At 42.3% G+C, this 20,443-nt stretch overlaps 1 protein-coding gene across 1 annotated transcript in view; it reads left to right on the top strand.

The window, feature by feature from the left end:
- Positions 1-20,443, top strand: part of CATSPERE (catsper channel auxiliary subunit epsilon) — a 72,082-nt gene that overhangs the window by 36,799 nt on the left and 14,840 nt on the right. Inside the window, exons 6-8 of the mRNA XM_058170968.1 lie at positions 733-791; positions 7,829-7,904; positions 11,074-11,126. Of these exons, the coding sequence (XP_058026951.1) occupies positions 733-791; positions 7,829-7,904; positions 11,074-11,126 (188 nt within the window). The remainder of the gene's footprint in view (positions 1-732; positions 792-7,828; positions 7,905-11,073; positions 11,127-20,443) is intronic.

Here is a 20,443-nt window from a genome sequence, read left to right as displayed (position 1 = left end):
AATAATATAATACATTATAGTGATACATATATGATATATTAGAAACATATGTATAAAAGATACATTAGGATAAGAGAGAGAACATGTATAAGTATTGATCATCAACGTGAAACTGTTGGAAAGAAGAAAGTGTCAATATTTCTTTTTTGTTTTTTTGTTTTTTTTTAAAAATCTATTTAATAAAAATTATTTTTTAAAAAAATTAAAAACTCATCTGCAACCTTTGAAACCTGTACTTAGTGATACATTCAGACAATATCTGTTACATGAGGCCACTTGCACACTTGCACAAGAATCTTTCCTAACCTTTTCAAGATCAACCAAGATCAGAAAGGTCTGTTCTGCTATGACTTGCCTCAAATGCAATATTTAATTTTAAAATAATATTTAGATAAGATACAATTCTATATATGTTGGAGAAGACATACTGAGTTGAAGCACATATAAATTATATATTTGATGTAGCTCATGTAACTTGTTTTTTATATTTTATTTATTAATCAAGTTATATATTTTGCTTACCTTAAACCAACAAGAATCCAAAGAATTACTTTGGAAAGTGAGATGGGTGGCATATAAATTAAATAGCGAAGTAAATAAATAAAATAAAATAAAATAAAGATTTCATATATGCTTTATGCGATTTTCTCCTACTATATGTTTATTAGAAATTCAGAGGAAGGTATTATAATTCACTGATTCACTGATGCATTTATCCATTGTTCCTCACAGACTGTAACGTTTTATCATGAAAAGGATTATTCCGAAATGCCTGATTATCGAACTCAGGTGTAAGTTAAAATTTATTAATATAAAAACAATAATTTAGAATTCAGAATCAATTCACTATTTGAATTCAAGGATGTCAATGCATTTTGTTTTTAACATATTCCAGTATTGTAGTGTTATATTCTATGTTCATAGGATCCAGGTCAGGGTTTAGCTTACTCTTGTTGATTATAGAACAAATACCAGGTAGTTCTTGAGGTACAAATGTAATGGAACCTGCCAATTACATTCGTAACCTGAGGATTTCGTAGGAGTGAATCACGTAACTTGACTGTGATCATTCCCTTCTTTTGCCGATGCATTCGCTAATTGAATGCATGGGTCGTTAACTCCACTGAGGTATCTCAGGGTAGGGAGGCCATGGAGGGCCTAGTGATGGAACAGGACATCTGCTTCAGACTACCTGGCAAGAGCAGAGGGAGAGCAGGATGAGCGCACCCTGCTTAGCTTCTCTGACTCACTGAGGCTGCTTGCCACTTCTAGAGTGGAGGACAGCCTTGGTGGAGATTCCTCCAAAGTCTTCCAGGCTCGGCACAGAAAAGCGTTTGCACGCTAAAGTGAGGCTTTGGGGCAGTGAACTCACGTTGCTTCAAGCCTCTTATTGGCATGCAAACACTTTCCCTCCGTACTCCATTTCCAACCACCCCAGGGATGCTCAAACACTTTTTGTCCAGATGAAGACTGGAAACTTTTGGGGTCCATGGTCTCATGCAAATTTATTTATTTATTTATTTATTTATTTTATTTGTCACAACATTATATATAAGCATAAGCATAAAATAACTATATGATATATAAGCATATATATAACCATAAGTATGTAATAACTATATGAAATTGTATACAATCAAAGGGAACATAATCCTCATGGATATTTTATTCCCAAGTGTAAACAAGAGTCTTATCTTCAACCAGAGGTATTCCCAGACAAAATAAGAATAAGAGATTTGCCATGAGCTGTTCGATTTTAATCCCAAATTTTGTAGGTCTCATTTCACATTAGTTACTAATTGTAAACTTTTTGACCCCATTTTAATTTTGGCTCCAGCTTGCATTGAGTTGCACACTGATGTACATAAAATAGATGTGTATTTGTAGTTCATTATGTAGAGGTATTGTTTCTGACATTGTAGTGATTATTGTTCAACACTGCTTTATACTTCGAGAGAATATTTGGAAGGAAAATATTGCATATATATCTGAATATTGCATATATATTTCCTATAGATCTTAGTTACGTTACTTTTTGTTTGTTAAGGCAGCAAGAAGAATGAAATAGATATCAAATTTAGGTGGTTAACAACCACATATTGGATCCCAGCAGAAGAGCCAGAATTTATAAACTGGACAATTTGGCATTATTGGAAGTTAGAGAAAAAGAAAATGCAAATGCACTGGGGTGGGGCTGAGCCTGTTGAAAGTCCTGGGTCTCTACTTCACTCCTAGCGTTGCCGCCACTGAGGACTGCCATTGTGCAGGGTGCCCAGAAGGGCAGATATGGAGGGGGAGATAACCAGGGGGGGAATTAAAGAGGAGGCAGAGGAGACAGTTCCTTACCTTACTGAAGCCTGGGAGTGGGATAACAAAGCTGGGATTGGCATAAATAGGGTGTAGCTTCACCTGATGACCAGTGGGATTCACTTAATGAGCAACAGAGATTGCCAGTGTTAGATTTGGGCAATAACGAGGCAGGAGACCAGATGAGTGACAACAACTCTTTAGTTTATAGTGAACCCAGCAGCCAGCAACGGTAAAAACCCCTCCTTATATACAGTTCAGCTGGAGGCTTCAGCCAATTAGCAACGTGCTATTTCCCGCTCTATTTTCCCTCCAAAACCCTTAAAGATACATTACACTCCTCCCCTCCCAGAAAACTTTTTACCCCTATTTACATAAATGAATAATTATTTTTCTACGTAGTCACGTAAGTACGCAGGGCGTCTCCTAACTCTTTCGGACCTGCACAGTTCATTATCTGGGAGTGAGTCGAGCTGGCCGGAGGGACTGTTCGTTCCTCTCAGCTCCTCCTCCAGGCCACCCGGCCTTGGATTACTTGCAGAGTCGTTCCTGCTTCCCTCCGGAGGGACCGGTTGGTGTCGCTGGACCTCATCGAACTCAGATAAGTCCTGCGGTTTTCTCGGGTTTGAGTTAGCTGTGGATTCAATCATTTGATAGTCAGGGCCTGTTTCGTCTGTTTCTAGACTTGTGGCTATTCTTTTTCTTAACTGGTCTATGTGGCGTTTCCAAACCCGGCCATCCTCTATCTCTACGAGATATGATTTGGGCCCGGTTGTTTCTAGTATTGTTCCCTTTTGCCAGTTTGGGCCTTCACCATAATTGTGTGCCCATACGGAACTCCCTACTGTCAATTCTCTTGTTTTGCCCGGTGTTGTTTTGTACCCGTCTGGTGTGTAGTTCGGGTTTAACCGGTCTAACGGGCATCTAAGCTTTCTCCCCATCAGTAGCTCTGCTGGGCTGCGGCCAGTCGCTACACAAGGGGTTCTGTGTTGTACCGCTAAGAAGGTGTCAATTTTTAATTGCCAATCCCCGGGTCTGAGTCTGGACAATGCCTCTTGCACCGGACGAAACGCTCTGCAAGGCCGTTCGTCGCAGGGTGGAAAGGCGCCGAGAGGACATGCCGGATGCCCTCTTCCGCCAAGTACCCCTCAAAAAGGGTCGCCGTGAACTGTGGCCCGTTGTCTGAAACGAGTGTGTCTGGTAACCTGTGTGTTACAAAAAGGTGCCGCAGGACTGAAATTACAGCCTCTGCGGTCATGGATTTCATTAGAATGATTTCCAGCCATTTGGAAAATGCGTCTACCACCACTAAGAATGTTTGGCCATGGAAGGGGCCGGCAAAATCGATATGGATTCGGGACCATGGCCCCTGGGGTTTCTCCCACTCTCGGATTGGGGCCGTTGGTGGTAGTGGTCTGGATTCCTGGCATGCTTGGCATTTCCCAACCCTATCGCTAATCTCCATGTCCATCAAGGGCCACCACACATAGCTCCTGGCTAAACCCTTCATTCTCACAATTCCAGGATGGCCTTCGTGCAGAAGTTCCAGAACTTTTTTCCGCAATTTCTCTGGGACCACCACTCTATCCCCCCAGAGCAAACACCCCCCTTGCACCGACAATTCCCCGCGCTTTTTTATATATTCCCTAAAACGCTCGCCCGGCGCAGCGGGTCATCCTCTTTGCACCCAACCAATTACAGTCCTTAATGTAATGTCCTTGTAAGACGCCCGAGCCACCTTCTTGGAAGTGACTGGACCAGAGTCCAAAGAGTCAATTAACAAGACGGGTGTGCCCGGAGTGGGGTCTTCGATAGTCGCTGGTAAAGGGCATCTGCTCAAAGCGTCTGCATGCCCTAACTCCTTTCCTGGCCGATGTAGCAGTTTGTAAGAATATGCAGCCAGAAAGATAGTCCATCGGGTCAATCTGGGCGAAAGTGCCACGGGCGTTGGGCGGTCGCCAGCCAGCAACCCTAGTAAGGGTCTATGGTCTGTGACGATTTCGAAGTCGCGACCAAAAACATATTCATGGAACTTCTTTACCCCGGAGACTATGGCCAAGGCTTCCCTATCCAACTGACTATAGTTCCTTTCAGCCGAGGACATTGTTCGGGAGTAAAACGCTATAGGGGCTTCTGTGCCATTTGGTAGCCTGTGGCTGAGCACAGCCCCCACCCGTAGGGGATGCATCACAAACTAGCACCAATGGTAGTGTGCTATTGTATTGGATCAATAGGCTATCACTAGACAGGAGGTTTTTTATTGCTTCGAATGCTCTAGCTTCTGCCTTTCCCCAAGACCATGCAGCATTTTTCCCTAGTAATTTGTGTAGCGGCTCGGCTATAGTTGCCTTATTTTTTAAAAAGACCGCGTAAAAGTTTACCAGACCCAAAAACGCCTGCAACTCTGTTTTGTTTTGGGGTGCTGGGGCCTTTCTGATTGCCCTAACCTTGCTCTCAGTGGGGTGGATCCCCTCCCTGTCTATCCGATAGCCCAGGAATTCTACGGATCCTACCCCGATCTGGCATTTGTTTAATTTGACTTTTAGACCGGCGGACCGGAAAATACTTAAAACTTTTCTCAGTCGCACCCCCAGTTCTTCCATATTGTCGGCGGATACCAGTACGTCATCAAAGTACGGTACCACCCCGGGGAGCCCCTGCAGAAGCCGCTCCATTAAATTTTGAAATAACCCTGGTGCCACACTGACCCCAAATTGTAACCTGGTGCATTTGAAAGCACCCCTGTGCATTACGATTGTTTGTGCTTTGGCCGTGCTGCTATCTACGGGTAACTGCTGATAGGCTTGGGCCAAATCTAGTTTGGCAAAAACCTGCCCCTGCCCTAACGAGTGTAGCAAGTGTTGCACCACTGGGACGGGGTAAGCGCTCTTTTGCAAAGCTTTGTTTAGCGTCGCCTTATAATCGGCGCAAATCCTGACCGACCCGTCTGGTTTCACTGGGGTGACTATCGGCGTCTCCCACTTCGCATGGTCGACTGGCACTAGTATCCCCTGGCTTACTAGTTTGTCCAGTTCCCGGTCAATCTTGGGCTTCAGGGCGAAGGGAACCCTCCTAGCCTTTAAACGGATAGGGGCAACTTGAGGGTCTAGGTTGAAGGAGATAGGGGTCCCCTTGTACTTGCCCAGGCAATCTTTGAAGACGTCCTCGAACTCCTTCATGAGTTCGTCCTTGAGGTCGACTTCATTTCGGAAGACTCCGGTCATTCCCATGCCCAATGCCCGGAACCAGTCTAGTCCCAACAAACTAGGCAGAGTCCCATCGACGATGGTGATGGGCAGAGTTTTTTCGAACTGTCCATACTTGACGTGGACGGTCGTCACCCCTCGAACAGGGATCCTGTTCCCTTGATAGTCCTGCACTCTTAGCTTCTGTGGCCGCAGTTTGCGTTTCACGATGTGCCCTTTTTTTTCACATCGCCGACATGTGGCATCCTTAAATTTGCAATGTTGCCGTTGGTGTTGGCCCCCGCAACTCGCGCATTCGCCCCGGTCTTCCCTCTCCGGCCTCCCGGTGTGGAAGACTTCTTCCTCTTCCTCCTCTTCCGACTCGGCCTGGACTTCCTCGTTGTGGACCGGGGTTGTTTTCGCTGCCGCCCCTGGCGCGACCGGCTTTTGTAGCGTTTCTGCCGCTTGGGTAGACATCTCGTGAGCCCTTGCCTCGTCCAGGGCGATTGCGAGCGTTAGGTTGCTTCTGGACAGCAGCCGCCGTCGCAAACGGATGTCCCTGACCCCGCAAATTAGCTGGTCGAGCAACGCGTCTTCCAAGTCTCGGTACTCACAATGGTTCGCGGCTTTCCTCAGTGCTGCCATGTACACACTGATGGACTCGCCCTCTCGCTGCATGCGCTGCCTTAATTCGAACCGTTGAACGAACTTGGAAGGCGTTGGTGCATAGTGGGCTTTCAAAACAGTCTGCAGAGTTTGCCACGGTACCGCCTGTACCGGCGTTGGCTCAGAAAGCGATTCCGCGGTGTCGAAAACCTCGGGACCGCAGTGACTCAGGAAATACGCCCGTTTCCTGTTGTCCGAGACTCCTTGGAGCTCGTTGGCTTCGAGGAAACACTCGAAGCGAGCCATGTATGACCCCCATTTTTCCTTTGCTGGGTCGAATGGCGCTGGCGGTGTATAGCTAGACATCGCTATTTACCGCCTCTTACTTGCTGGGTTCGTAAACTCCTGGCGCCCTTCTTGCCTCAATATCCCATCTTCGTCGCCAGTGTTAGATTCGGGCAATAACGAGGCAGGAGACCAGATGAGTGACAACAACTCTTTAGTTTATAGTGAACCCAGCAGCCAGCAACGGTAAAAACCCCTCCTTATATACAGTTCAGCTGGAGGCTTCAGCCAATTAGCAACGTGCTATTTCCCGCTCTATTTTCCCTCCAAAACCCTTAAAGATACATTACAGCCAGAATTGCCATCACGAAGTGAAACAGTTGTGTGATGTCAAGCTTTATGACTACATCATTTAGTGATATAGATTTTGGTCCCAATTACTACTGTATTGTTAGCTCAAAAACTACCTGTAATGTAATGTGCAAGTTTTATAACAATATAATAAAAGAATTTTTTAAAACAGAGAGAGAGAGAAGAAAAGTATGTAGAAATTAACGTAAATATATTTAGAATCAAGATTTCCAATAAAATAGTGTCATCACATAAGAGCCAGGGCGATGGTCATGTTTAATCTTGCTGAAAAAAACAAATGTTTTATGATATATTAAGGACTAACAGGCACATTGTTACTTAGGCTTTTGTGAATTATATTCATCAAATAACTGGATTTTAGATCTAAGAAAAGAGAAGAATATATATACATAAAATTCTGGTTGGCTGGGGGGAAAAGGAGGGAATAGTAACATGAGAAGTGAAGGTTAGCTAAAATTACAAAAGTTCAAAAAGTAGCTCTTAGGTATGGTACAGTCATTCTTATCTAAATAACCAGAACACACAGAAAAAGGTATTATAGTCTGTTTAAGCCATAAGAAATTAGGTTAAATTTCTAATGAATTCTAGTCCTGCTATTTTATCATGAAATTTATTTATATCATTTTTTTATGATATGAAAAGCTCAGAGAAATAACTGAAATGTTTCCTGGTTTTTTTGAAATCATCAGTTCTGATATCTGTTTATTATCTTGTGTAGAAATTTGCTTGTTCAACTTAAAAGATTGTGGGGTATTGTTATGTATCAACAAAATATTTTCTCTCACGTATTGGTTATCAAACATATAAACATAGAGTAATTTTATAGATACATATGTTGAATACTCAACTTATGGGAGAAAAGGAGCATTTTCAATTTTATTCAAATTTTCTATGAAAGTTTAATTCATAATAAATTAGTAGATAGGTTAGTTTACTAATAATATGAAAGCAGAAAAATACATGCAGATTGTTTGTGTGTCTGTGTGTTTATACACACACATACTAAATATATCCTCTAATACAGGGAATTATAATATCTGATTTTTTTTTCATATGTGTTCTTTTACATGTAGAGCATTATCTCAAGGTATTGTGACATTTGAATTTCAGCCTTCAGAATCTGGAAAAACATGCTTAACGAAAAGCAAGGTATGTTAATTAAATAATAAATTATAATAAATAATAAATTAAGGTTGAAATTAAAATCCCAAGTAACGTAAGGAGGAGGCAGCTGGAGGAATTCAATACTATTGATTACTAATTAAGATAAAGGTAAAGGTTCCCCTCGCACATACGTGGTAGTCGTTTCCGACTCTAGCGGGCGGTGTTCATCTCCATTTCAAAGCTGAAGAGCCAGCACAGTCCGAAGACGTCTCTGTGGTCATGTGGCTGGCATGACTAAATGCCAAAGGCACATGGAACGCTGTTACCTTCCCACCACCAAGTGTCCCTGTTTTTCTACTTGCATTTTTTACGTGCTTTCGAACTGCTAGGTTGGCAGAAGCTGGGAAAAGTAACAAGAGCTCACCCCGTTACGTGGCACTAGGGATTCGAACCGCTGAACGGCTGATTTTTTGATAAAGAAATTAAAATATTTTTATTATTATCTGTCACTGTAATTTGAGTGAGGCCTGGGATTGGTCAGTACAATTTTCACAATGACATTTACTAAAGAAATCTGTTGCATTTAGAGCCTGTAAACTGTAATCAGTAATAAGAAATGCATGGTCTACCTGTGAAATGATCTGAGTTTCTCTGAGTAGCTGCTACTCCTTTCTGAAGAAAATTTACAGTATTTTACTGACTTTCTGATTTATTATTTTATTCAAAAATTTGTGGATAAATAATTATGCATAAAGCTCCAGTTAATAAACTTTTATAGTTGGGCTAAAGTTTTGAAAAAGACAAAAAAACCATCACAGGTTCAATAATTAGGAGTTTCACATTCTTGCTTCCAATTAATATATACCTAGGTGTAAGCTAGAGGGAAAGTGAAATAAACGGCGTATGACTTTGGTAAATAAGTAAAAATAAAGTATGTGTACAATTCTCATAATTTTTCCCCATTCATCCTTTTCCCCCCTCTGTTTTTGAAAACTTTGTGTTAACAGTTTTTGTTTTCAAAAAAAAAATGTTACTATTGTAGAAAACAATGCTTTGTGATGGCTGTCTTTTTTCTTTTTCTCAGGCATTATTATTTTCCAGAATATATGTGGTAGAAAATGTTTATAGTTTTCCATTGAGGATAATCTATTTATTTGATGTGGGTAACTCTACAGCATTACTCAGATGCAGCTAATGAAGCAGTGACTTTTATCTTTATTTTTTTTCTTATGGAAGGTGACCTTCATATAGTGTAATGTTGTGGAAAGTCCATGTAAAGTCATCTATCAACATGCTATCTCCATAGAGTCACTTTCTGTAGAATGAGCTAATTAAACTAGTTAGACTTGGCCGATCTTTTAAATTAAAGGGGAATGTGCAGGTATTCTTTAGTAACTGACATGTTTTTGAGATTCTGCTATGCTAAGCAACAGCAATAGTACTTAGACTTATATACCACTTCATAGTATTTTACTGCCCCCTTTAAGTGTTTTACAATGTTAGCATATTGCCCCCAACAATCTGGGTCCTCATTTTACTGACCTCAGAAGGATGGAACACTGAGTCAACTGTGAGCCGGTGAGGATTGAACTGCTTATATGAGCAGTGAATTTGCCTGTAATACTGCATTCTAACCACTGCATGGCTCTAAGGTAATAACTTTGATAACAAACAATGCCTGATAGCACCTCCAGTCCTAGACTTCAAAATGAATGGTTAAATCAGCATCAGAAAAACAAAAGGGCTATATTATCACAATAAAATTAACAAATACTTGATCAGTGTTAATTTGCTGAGGGAACATATGGTATGAAAACATTTTTATCATTTTATACATAGGTCCTAAAAAATTAAAGTCTTATCTCTGATTTTATTGCTTGGATTTGACCAGCCTGTTGACAAATATGTCAGCACTAGAGTGGGAAAACATTCAACTTCCACTAGAAAACTCATACTCTTTTTTTTTTCATATCAAAATCCATTTTAGGCTGAATATTGTTCTCCACATAACTTTTGATGTTCTCACAATTCAGTTTGTTTGTCTTCAACAAACTTGAGCTACTCTTAAAAGTCAGCATCCACCATCAATCACACACTTGACAATAGTCCTTATCTAGATAAAAAGTGTTCTTTTCTCCATCTCAGTGTTCTAAGCATTATGTATTAGTATTACAATCAACTAAACAGACATTCTTTGTGGCTATTTCTAGATCATTGGAAGCCATCACATTTTATCCTCAATGTTAATCAATAATCAAAGAACTGATTATTTCCACCTTTATATATCTCTTCAAAGAGATTTATTTCAAGGAGATTTTTATACCCTCTTGTTGATATTTATTTTCAATTGGATTGTGGGTTTGTGTGTGGCCAGGCTATATTGTACAAATACCGGCTCCTACCTCAGCAGGGTAACACAATAAACACACATTTGTGATTATCATTGAGAATGATGAAGATAACGTTTCATTCTTCTCAGTTTTACATATTTTATTTCCCTTAAACTAAGAATTATTAATATCTGCAATAAAAATTAGTAGTAGTTTCAGGTAGAAGTTATGATGGCCACTTGTGCAGTCACACTCTCCATTTTTCTTCTCCTCTACAAGTGTTGAAGTACTTGCATTTCTGCTTCATGTTTAGTTTTTATTATTATTTGAAAGATTGAATTGCACAAAAAGGTGGGCATCAGTACCTTTGGTGGTGTGTTTGAGGAATAGACTCTTACAAAAACTTTTCCTTAGCTATAAAAGTATTCTGAATGAAACTTTGGGCACATGCATATCTCTCACATAGATAGTGTCCTAAATGTTAATAGCTACAGTACATCCTCATTATTTCATAACAATAATGAAATGTGCAAGTGGCTTCATATCTCACAAAAGAGAGAAACAGTGAAATATGATAATTAAAATATCGATTATATTAGCCATATGATCAAGAAACTCAATCTTGGGTTGTCATTCTTTACCAACCCAACTTCATTCATAATATTATGCGGATAAAATATGGAGAAATTCTCTCTGAACTCCATCTTTTGCTCTCCTGCTTACATATACTAAACTCAATAGTTATAAAGAATAGATTGGACACTTTTCAAAATCAAAGCAAGTCATGGCACAACTTAAAAAGGAAAACAGACAACATTTGGGCATATGGCAACTACTTTGAGAAAGCTTTTGTAAATGTTTTAACTATTGTGGGTTTTTTTTAGCTTTCTCACATACGTGTTGGCTGTCCTCCATGGAAAAATATAACTGTAGACAAGTAAGTTGTTTCTTTTTCTACTTTTCTGTTATCTACTTATATTTCCCTGTAACAAAGTTAAATATTAAAAAAAATTAAAAATTTAGTATTAAGTGTCTGTGCGTGTAACAAATATAAATACTTTAATAGCCATATAGTATTTTGATTGTGTATTATACTGTTACAAGAAGAAAGCAGAATCCATAATTCTTTATTCCTGTGTTTTGATTTACATGTATATATTTGTGCTCACCAAATTCTCCATTTCATAAAATTTCCAGATTTATACTTTTCATATAAACATATTTCCTTTATAAAACTTATCTCTAAGGCATGATTTTTACAATTTCTCTAAGAACAATTTTCAGGCTCTATAAAGAAGGCTCTTTATAAAAAAGATGTTGAAACTATGGAAAGAGTGCAGAAAAGAGCAATAGAATGATTAGGAGACTGGAAGATAAAACATGCAAAGAATGATTACAGGAATTGGATAGTCCAGTGATGGCGAACCTTTTTAGTGTTGCATGCCAAAAGTCCAAGCATGCAAGCGCTCTCGCGCTCCCGCATGCCAGCACCCATAATGCAATGGGTGCCCCATTTGGGCATGCGTGCATGACCACCCACCCCACTCCCCGTGTGCATGCGCCCCGCACTGCGCATGTCCACTTTTTCCAAGAGGGCTGGTATGCCTCATAACGGAAGACAACTGGCCCGTTCCTTGGTGTCACAACTATTCCCTAGCCGGTGGCAGCACTCTCGGCCCCACCACCTCGGCAGTGCCATGCTACAGCTGGGGAAGTTTACCCCTCCACCTCGGGCCCTGCATGCAGCCTGCAACCGGGAGATGGGTCACCCAGTGCAGCGCTCTTCCCTGATGGCTGCCTGCTCACCCATCTGCCAGCCGGACTGGGCTGGAAGCAGCGTGTCACCTTGCGCCCATCCTTGTCCTCCTCCTGCCTGGCTGCTGGTTCCTTGACACGAGTAGAGGCTGCTAGTTGGAGGGAGGGGAACTACAATTCTGACCTGCTGTGGCTGCGAGTGCCAAGGCATAGCTAGAATTGAAAGAAAAGGCTGCATGGCTATGGCGGAAAGAACTGGAGCAACACCTGGCAGCTTGGATGAGAAGGCGTGAGCGAGGCGGCAGATTCTCTCACCGGTAACTGAGCCCACCATGTCAACTTGTGGGCTCAGTTACCGACAAAAGCAGCCGCCGCCTTGCTTATGGGTGCAAGGTGATGCGCCACTTTGAGGTCAGTTTGGATAGGGACCTGAGAGCTGTGCAAGGACGGCTCACCTGAAAGAACTATAGCAGAGCCTTGCAGTTTTATCTGCCGTCTTGCCTCTGGGTAAGGCCCCTCCTCCTCCTCTCCCCTTCCCCTTCCCCTTCCAGCAGTGTACTGTTTTTCCAAACATCCAGGCCAGGCCGGGCAGCAATTCCCAGGGAGGCACCCCGATCAAGGAGGCTCAGGCTGTATCCTGCAGCTTGCATAAACTGCTCCCTCCCCTTTCAAAATAGCCACCAGCACTTCCCTCGGGTGCCCAGGGCTGGCAACCATATCTTCTTCCGAGAAGCGTGTGTTGGGGGGGGGGGTAGAGGCAGGTGCGCTGGCGGAGATGGGCTTTGGTTGTTCGTTCTGCTGCGACCTGAACCCTTGCCTGGACTCCTCCCCGCTGGTGCACGGTGCTGCCAAAGTGGGGCCAAGAGTGCTGCTGCTGGCCAGGGAATGACGGCTTCCAGCAGGGAGGAGTCCAGGCCATGGGGTCATCTGCCCAGGCAGCCCACCACCACTACCCCGCCCTCACTGGCTGCTGGTCCACCGGTGCTCCATACTACCTGGAACCGCACAAGAAGCCCTCATGGGCAGGAAGGGAGGGAAGTCCAGGCTTACGCTGCTCTGCTCCCTTAGGAAGCGACCACCAGGATCCCCTCTCTGCATGTTTTGGCATGTGCGCCTGTTGCTAGTCTTCGCGTGTGCATGCATGCCAGAAACCAGACCAGTTGGCTGGTGCGCATGTGCACTCTGGAAACAGGAAGATCATCTTCCTGGAGCATGCATGTGCAATGGGCAGCTGCTCTTTTGGTTTTCGGCACACTGGCACACTGGCCGACGCACCAGAATCTAGAAGAGCAACTGGCCATAGCCCCGAGAAATGGCTCTGCGTGCCACTTCTGTCATGCGTGCCATAGGTTCACCATCATAGGGATAGTCTAATGAAAAGAAAGACTAGGGAGAGACATAATAGCAGTGTTCCAATATTTGAGGGGCTCCTAGAAAGATGAGGGGGTCAAACCAGGGTTGAAATGCTCCCAATTCAGACCAGATCGCCCAATCCAGTAGCTGGTAGCAAAAATCCCTACTTTTTGCTACCAGCTACCCTTCCCCCCCCAGCTGAGCCACGCAATCATCAGAATTTTTTTTTTTTTACTTTTAAAAGCACTTTTTCTTCGGCCAAAAAAAAAGCTTTTAAAAGTAAAAAAAAAAGCCTCTGATGATCACGCCGCTCAGCTGGGTTCGTCAGAACCTTTTTAAAGTATTTTTTCTACAACCTCTTCAGCCGAAGAGGCTGTAAAAAAATGCTTTGAAAGGGTTCTGGCGATCAGGCAACTCAGCTGGGATCGTCAGAACCCTTTAAAAACATTTTTCTACAATCTCTTCGGCAGAAGAGGCTGTAAAAAATAGTGCTTTTAAAAGTAAAACAAAAAAAGTTGGCCAAGCCCACCCAGTCACATTAACCCACCCCTCCACCAAGCCACACCCACAGAACCAGTAATAACAAATTACACATTCCAGACTCTAGAAATAGACTAAACATACAAATTTAGCAAGGATTATTTGTATTTACATATTTCTGGAAAAATAAAAGGCAAGCTGAAGAAAATTTTTTTTTGAGATAAATGACAGAATTTGAAACATTTACAGCATACAGAACCAAGACTACTAATTAGGACATATACATAAATGTCTATTAAGATATGACACAGGCAAAACAAGTAAATGATTTTTGATAAAGTAGATGCAAACTTTTATAAAAACAAATTACAACAATGGAAGGATTTCTGAAAAAATAACTGCTAAAATTTATTTCAAGCGAAACTTTTAAGAGAAAATTGGTACAGAATGATTTAGAGATGGTTCATAACTCTTGAGTTTTCCTTGTTTTGTGACATGTAATATGCAAGCCATTCTTGCCTCAATTTAATCAAAGATCATCAACAAGTACGACCAATGCCATTTCCTTCCCATAACAAGGCCTGAATCCTTATTGAAAAGGGTTCAGATAAACTATTTCATCCAGGACCTCTGAAGGTGCCAGATCACTACCTTTTCCATTTCCCAAAAGGGGAGGTTAGAAACTGGATTAAAGTTGTCCAGGAAGTGGGATTCAATTATGTTTTTTTTAAGGAGGGGGCAAATTAGGACTTCCTTAAAAGTCTCCACAAATGTCTCCTCTTCTAGTGACATATTAATCACTGCCTGGACCCACCTGCTAGTCACCATTCTGGAGGCTTTCACCATTCAGAAGGGACAAAGATCTAATTGATAGGTGATAGCACTGACAGCATCAAGGACCCTGTCCACTTCATCAGGGTCAAACCATTCCCAGATAATCAAGCAAGGCCTCGCCCCAGGCATTTTACATGGACTATCTCCACACATGGGATCCAGTTGGGAATGAAACTGCGTTACTTTGTCCATCAGATGCTAAACAAACTCCTCTGCACAGGCCTACAGATGATCACCCGAGCCTTCCTGACCCAGGACAACACTCTCAGGATCCAATAAGAATGATCCTGTCCAAAGCTGCCCTTAGATTCCAGGCCACCACCAAGGCTTCGGCAGGACCATGTAACAACACCTGTGATATCCCCGTTCCCTATGGAACCTATCAGGGTCAGGGGTGAAATGCTCCGGGTTCGGACCGGATCGCCCGATCCAATAGTGATGGCGGGTGGTTCAGAGAACCAGTAGCAAAAATCCCTCCCTTCCCCCGGCATGCCCAGTTGTGCCACGTGATCATCAGAGGATTTTTTTTTTTTACTTTTAAAAGCATTTTTCTTCGGCTGAAAAAATGCTTTTAAAAGTAAAAAAAAAACCCTCTGATGATCGTGCAGCTCAATTGGGATTGTCAGAAGCTTTTAAAAGCATTTTTTTTTACAATCTTCTGGCTGAAGAGGTTGTAGAAAAAATGCTTTTAAATTTTTTTTTTAAAGTTGGCCACGCCCACCCAGTCACATCCCCCCCCCCGGCCATGCCCACAGAACCGGTAGTAACAAATTTTACATTTCATCCCTGATAAGGGTCCATCAGTCACCAAATGGGTCCACACTCCCTGTGGAGGAGGCAGCATATGAGAGTCTTACGGACACCAGGGTGTGATTGGACCATGAAAAGGGGGATAATCTAAAATCCCCCACCAGGTCATGTTGCCATTGCTCAGACAAAAAAATCAAATCTGGTGTGTAATCACTATCCTCAGTTGGACATATAATAATCTGGGATAGGCCCATGGCTGTCAAGGTGGTCATGAATTCCTGGACTGCTTCTGAGGCCACACCCAGGGATGGCACATTGCAGTCCCCAGACCATGAGTCTGGGAAACTCCACTGCCAACCCTGAGATGGTTTCAGCAGCTCAGGTAGACAGGCCGGTATACTAGCGACAATCTCAACCGATCCTGTGAGCCCAGCTTCAGAAAAAGGATCTTGCAATCACAAACTTGCAGAGCAAGACCCTTGAAAGCCAAAAGATATTTTCTGATAACCACTACTACACCACCTGTCCTGCCCTGGGGTCTTGGCTAGTGCCAAATCTGAAATCTGGCTGGACATATTTCCGAGAGGAGACACACATCCTTCCAGACTCACTCAGGTCTTGGTGTTGCATGAATAAAGTAGAGCTGGAAGGGACCTTGGAGGTATTCTAGTCCAGCCCCTGATCAAGCAGGAGAACCTATACCATTTCTGATAAGTGACTGTCTACTCTCTTCTTAAAAATCTCCAGTGATGGAGCACCAACGATTTCTGAAGGCAAGCTGTTCCACTAGTTAATTGTCCTCACTGTTAGGAAGTTTCTTATTAATTCCAAGTTGTTTCTGTCTTTGATTAGTTTCCAAACATTGTTTCTTGTCCTTCCCTCTGGTGCTTTGGAAAATAATTTGACTCCCTCTTCTTTGTGGCAGCCCCTCAAATACTGGAATATTGCTATCAGGGCAGCTCATTCCTCCTCAATAAGATCTTGAATAAAGGTAGCCTTGTTATTAATTGACCTAGCATTTAGCAGCCACAGCTGAACCTCAGGGCCACCAAGGATATGCTGTCCGGGAACTGAGAATGAGTTCATATTGGCCAAAGTACACTACCAATATTACGCATCGGGGGCATCTTCCCCTGTAACAGCCAGTCTTCTGGCTCCTGTATCCCATGCCCATCACCACTGAGATACATTGTCCTGCCTTACATCCCCAAGATAATCATTCCCTTTTCTTTCTTTCTTTCTTTTATTTTATTTATTTTGTCACAACAATATATATAAGTATCATACAAAAAGATTATATAGTGTATAAACATATATATGAGTAAATATTAGGAGGAATAAGTATATATATATATATATATATATATATATATATATATATATATATATATATATATATATATATATATATATATATATATATATATATATATATATATATATATATATATATTTGTTTTCTGAGGATTTCACGGGTGTTTGTATATAGGTCTTTGGTTGTTCGGGTTTTCTCCGTGTAAAATTGGAAGTGTCTTGGCGACGTTTCGACGAAGTCTCATTCGTCATCTTCAGGCTTCAGCTTCGTGCTTCTGGGAGCAATGTGTGATCGCAGCTGTTTCTTCCTTTTAACTGCTAGTGGGGTTTGAACTGATTGGGTGGGAGCTTGGCTGTGCTCTGATTGGATGGGGTTTTCTGTGCTCTGATTGGCTGGGGTGTGTCCTGTGTTGGTGGGGGCTTGGTTGTGCTCAGTCTAGTCTGTGCTGCAGGGGATTTGAGCTGGTGAGCTGCATAGCTGTTGTTTGGCTTTGTGGTCGTGCTACATCTTCATAGTGGGTGTCAGTCTGCTGCATGTATGGATTGGAGGGTTTGAAATGGCTAATGTTGCAGCTGCGGTCTGGCTTCTGGTCCTTGGTCGTGCTTCATGATCAGTGTGGGTTTGGGTCTGCTTTCTGGGTGGATGTGGTGGTGACATCCTGTGTGGACCTCGTGAGTGTGGGTCTGGTGTCATTCCTCGTGTTAGGGACTCGTTTGTCAATAAGGGCAGGTTTCCAAATGGCTGGTAGGCGGAGGTGTCATCTCGTTTGTTCATGCTGTGTGGGCGTTTTCTATCTCAATGGCTTCTCTGATTATTCTGTTGTTAAAGTGTTCAGTTTTGGCGATAGTTCTGGTCTTTTAAAGTCAATATCATGTCCTGTGACTTTAAAGTGTTGGACCAGGAAGAAGTTGGTTCCTCTTTTTGAATGAGTTCTTGTGTTCTTCAATGCGCACTTATTCTTCTGTTGGTTTGTCCAATGTATGTGGTGGGGCAGGCGGTGCATGGGATTTCATATACTCCTTGATTTTCTAACTCAATTTTGTCTTTGGGGTTTCTTAGGATGGTGGATATTTTCTGTTTGTGCAGAATGCTGTCTTGATGTTGTGTTTGTGGAGGATCTTGCTGATTCTGTCTGTGGTGCCTTTTATATATGGGAGGAGGGCTGTGCCGCTTTCTTGTTCTCTGTCTTGGATTTTAGTGGGGGTTCTTTTGGATTAGCTTGGTAATCTTATTTGTTTTGGAATCCATTGGATGTTAGTACGTTAGTGAGAGTGTCTAGTTCGGGTTTTAGGTGTTGTTCATCAGCTAAGCATTTTGTTCTGGAGATGAGTGTCTTGGCTACGGAGTTGATCTGTGCTGGGTGGTGGTGTGAGAGTGCGTGCAGATAGCGGTTTGTGTGTGTTTTCTTCTGGTAGATGGTGTGTCCTAGGGAGCCATTGGGTTTTCTGTAGACTAAGACATCCAGGAAGGGAAGTTGGTTATTAACTTCTGTTTCCATGGTGAACTGTATTTTGGGGTGTAGGCTATTGAGGTGTGTGAGGAAGTTGTCAAGTTTTTCTTTCCCGTGTGGCCAGATTATGAAGGTGTCGTCTACATATCTGAGCCAGAGTTTGGGTTTGTGATCAGATTTTTCTAGAGCTTGGGTTTCAAAGTGTTCCATGTAGAGATTGGCAATGACAGGTGAGAGGGGTGATCCCATGGGTGCTCCTTCTACTTGTTTGTATTTTTGTCCATTATAGATGAAGTATGTGTTGGATAGGCAGTGGTTGGTCAGATCTAGGATGTGCTTGGGGGGGTTATATTTGTTTTGGATAGCTGTCAAGGCTTCTTTGATTGGCACTTGTGTGAAGAGGGATATGACATCAAAGCTCACAAGTAGGTCGCTGGGCTGTAAGTTTTGTTTCTTTATGATCTCTATGAACTGGAATGAGTTTTTTACGTGTGAGGACAAAAATATATAATGGACAAAATGGACAAAAATACAAACAAGTAGAAGGAGCACCCATGGGATCACCCCTCTCACCTGTCATTGCCAATCTCTACATGGAACACTTTGAAACCCAAGCTCTAGAAAAATCTGATCACAAACCCAAACTCTGGCTCAGATATGTAGACGACACCTTCATAATCTGGCCACACGGGAAAGAAAAACTTGACAACTTCCTCACACACCTCAATAGCCTACACCCCAAAATACAGTTCACCATGGAAACAGAAGTTAATAACCAACTTCCCTTCCTGGATGTCTTAGTCTACAGAAAACCCAATGGCTCCCTAGGACACACCATCTACCAGAAGAAAACACACACAAACCGCTATCTGCACGCACTCTCACACCACCACCCAGCACAGATCAACTCCGTAGCCAAGACACTCATCTCCAGAACAAAATGCTTAGCTGATGAACAACACCTAAAACCCGAACTAGACACTCTCACTAACGTACTAACATCCAATGGATTCCAAACAAATAAGATTACCAAGCTAACCCAAAAAGACCCCCCCACTAAAATCCAAGACAGAGAACAAGAAAACGGCACAGCCCTCCTCCCATATATAAAAGGCACCACAGACAGAATCAGCAAGATCCTCCACAAACACAACATCAAGACAGCATTCTGCACAAACAGAAAAATATCCACCATCCTAAGAAACCCCAAAGACAAAATTGAGTTAGAAAATCAAGGAGTATATGAAATCCCATGCACCGCCTGCCCCACCACATACATTGGACAAACGAACAGAAGAATAAGTGCACGATTGAAGAACACAAGAACTCATTCAAAAGAGGAACCAACTTCTTCCCTGGTCCAACATTTTAAAGTCACAGGACATGATATTGACTTTAAAAGACCAGAACTATCGCCAAAACTGAACACTTTAACAACAGAATAATCAGAGAAGCCATTGAGATAGAAAACGCCCACACAGCATGAACAAACGAGATGACACCTCCGCCTACCAGCCATTTGGAAACCTGCCCTTATTGACAAACGAGTCCCTAACACGAGGAATGACACCAGAACCACACTCACAAGGTCCACACAGGATGTCCCACCATACATCCACCCAGAAAGCAGACCCAAACCCACACTGATCATGAAGCACAACCAAGGACCAGAAACCAGACCGCAGCTGCAACATTAGCCATTTCAAACCCCTCCAATCCATACATGCAGCAGACTGACACCCACTATGAAGACACGAAGCCAAACAACAGCAATGCAGCTCACCAGTTCAAATCCCCCTGCAACTCAGACTAATCTGAGCACAACCAAGCCCCCACCCAAACAGGACACACCCCCAGCCAATCAGAGCACAAAAAAACCCCATCCAATCAGAGCACAGCCAAGCTCCCACCCAATCAGTTCAAACCCCCACTAGCAGTTAAAAGGAAGAAACAGCTGCGATCACACATTGCTCCCAGAAGCACGAAGCTGAAGCCTGAAGATGACGAATGAGACTTCGTCGAAACGTCGCCAAGACACTTCCAATTTTACACGAGAGAAAACCCGAACAACCAAAGACCTATATATATATATATATATATATATATATATATATATATATATATATATATAATATATATATATATATATACACACATATACATATACATATACATATACATATACATATACATATACATATACATATACATATACATATATATATATATATATATATATATATATATATATATATGAAGAAGAAAAAGAAAAACAATAGGACAGGAACGGTAGGCACATTTGTGCGCTTATGCACGC

Source organism: Ahaetulla prasina, chromosome 1 (genome assembly GCF_028640845.1).
Source record: "Ahaetulla prasina isolate Xishuangbanna chromosome 1, ASM2864084v1, whole genome shotgun sequence".
NCBI lineage: Eukaryota > Metazoa > Chordata > Lepidosauria > Squamata > Colubridae > Ahaetulla > Ahaetulla prasina.
The sequence above is the reverse complement of the archived record's forward strand: the minus strand, read 5'-3'. Positions and strand labels throughout refer to the sequence as shown.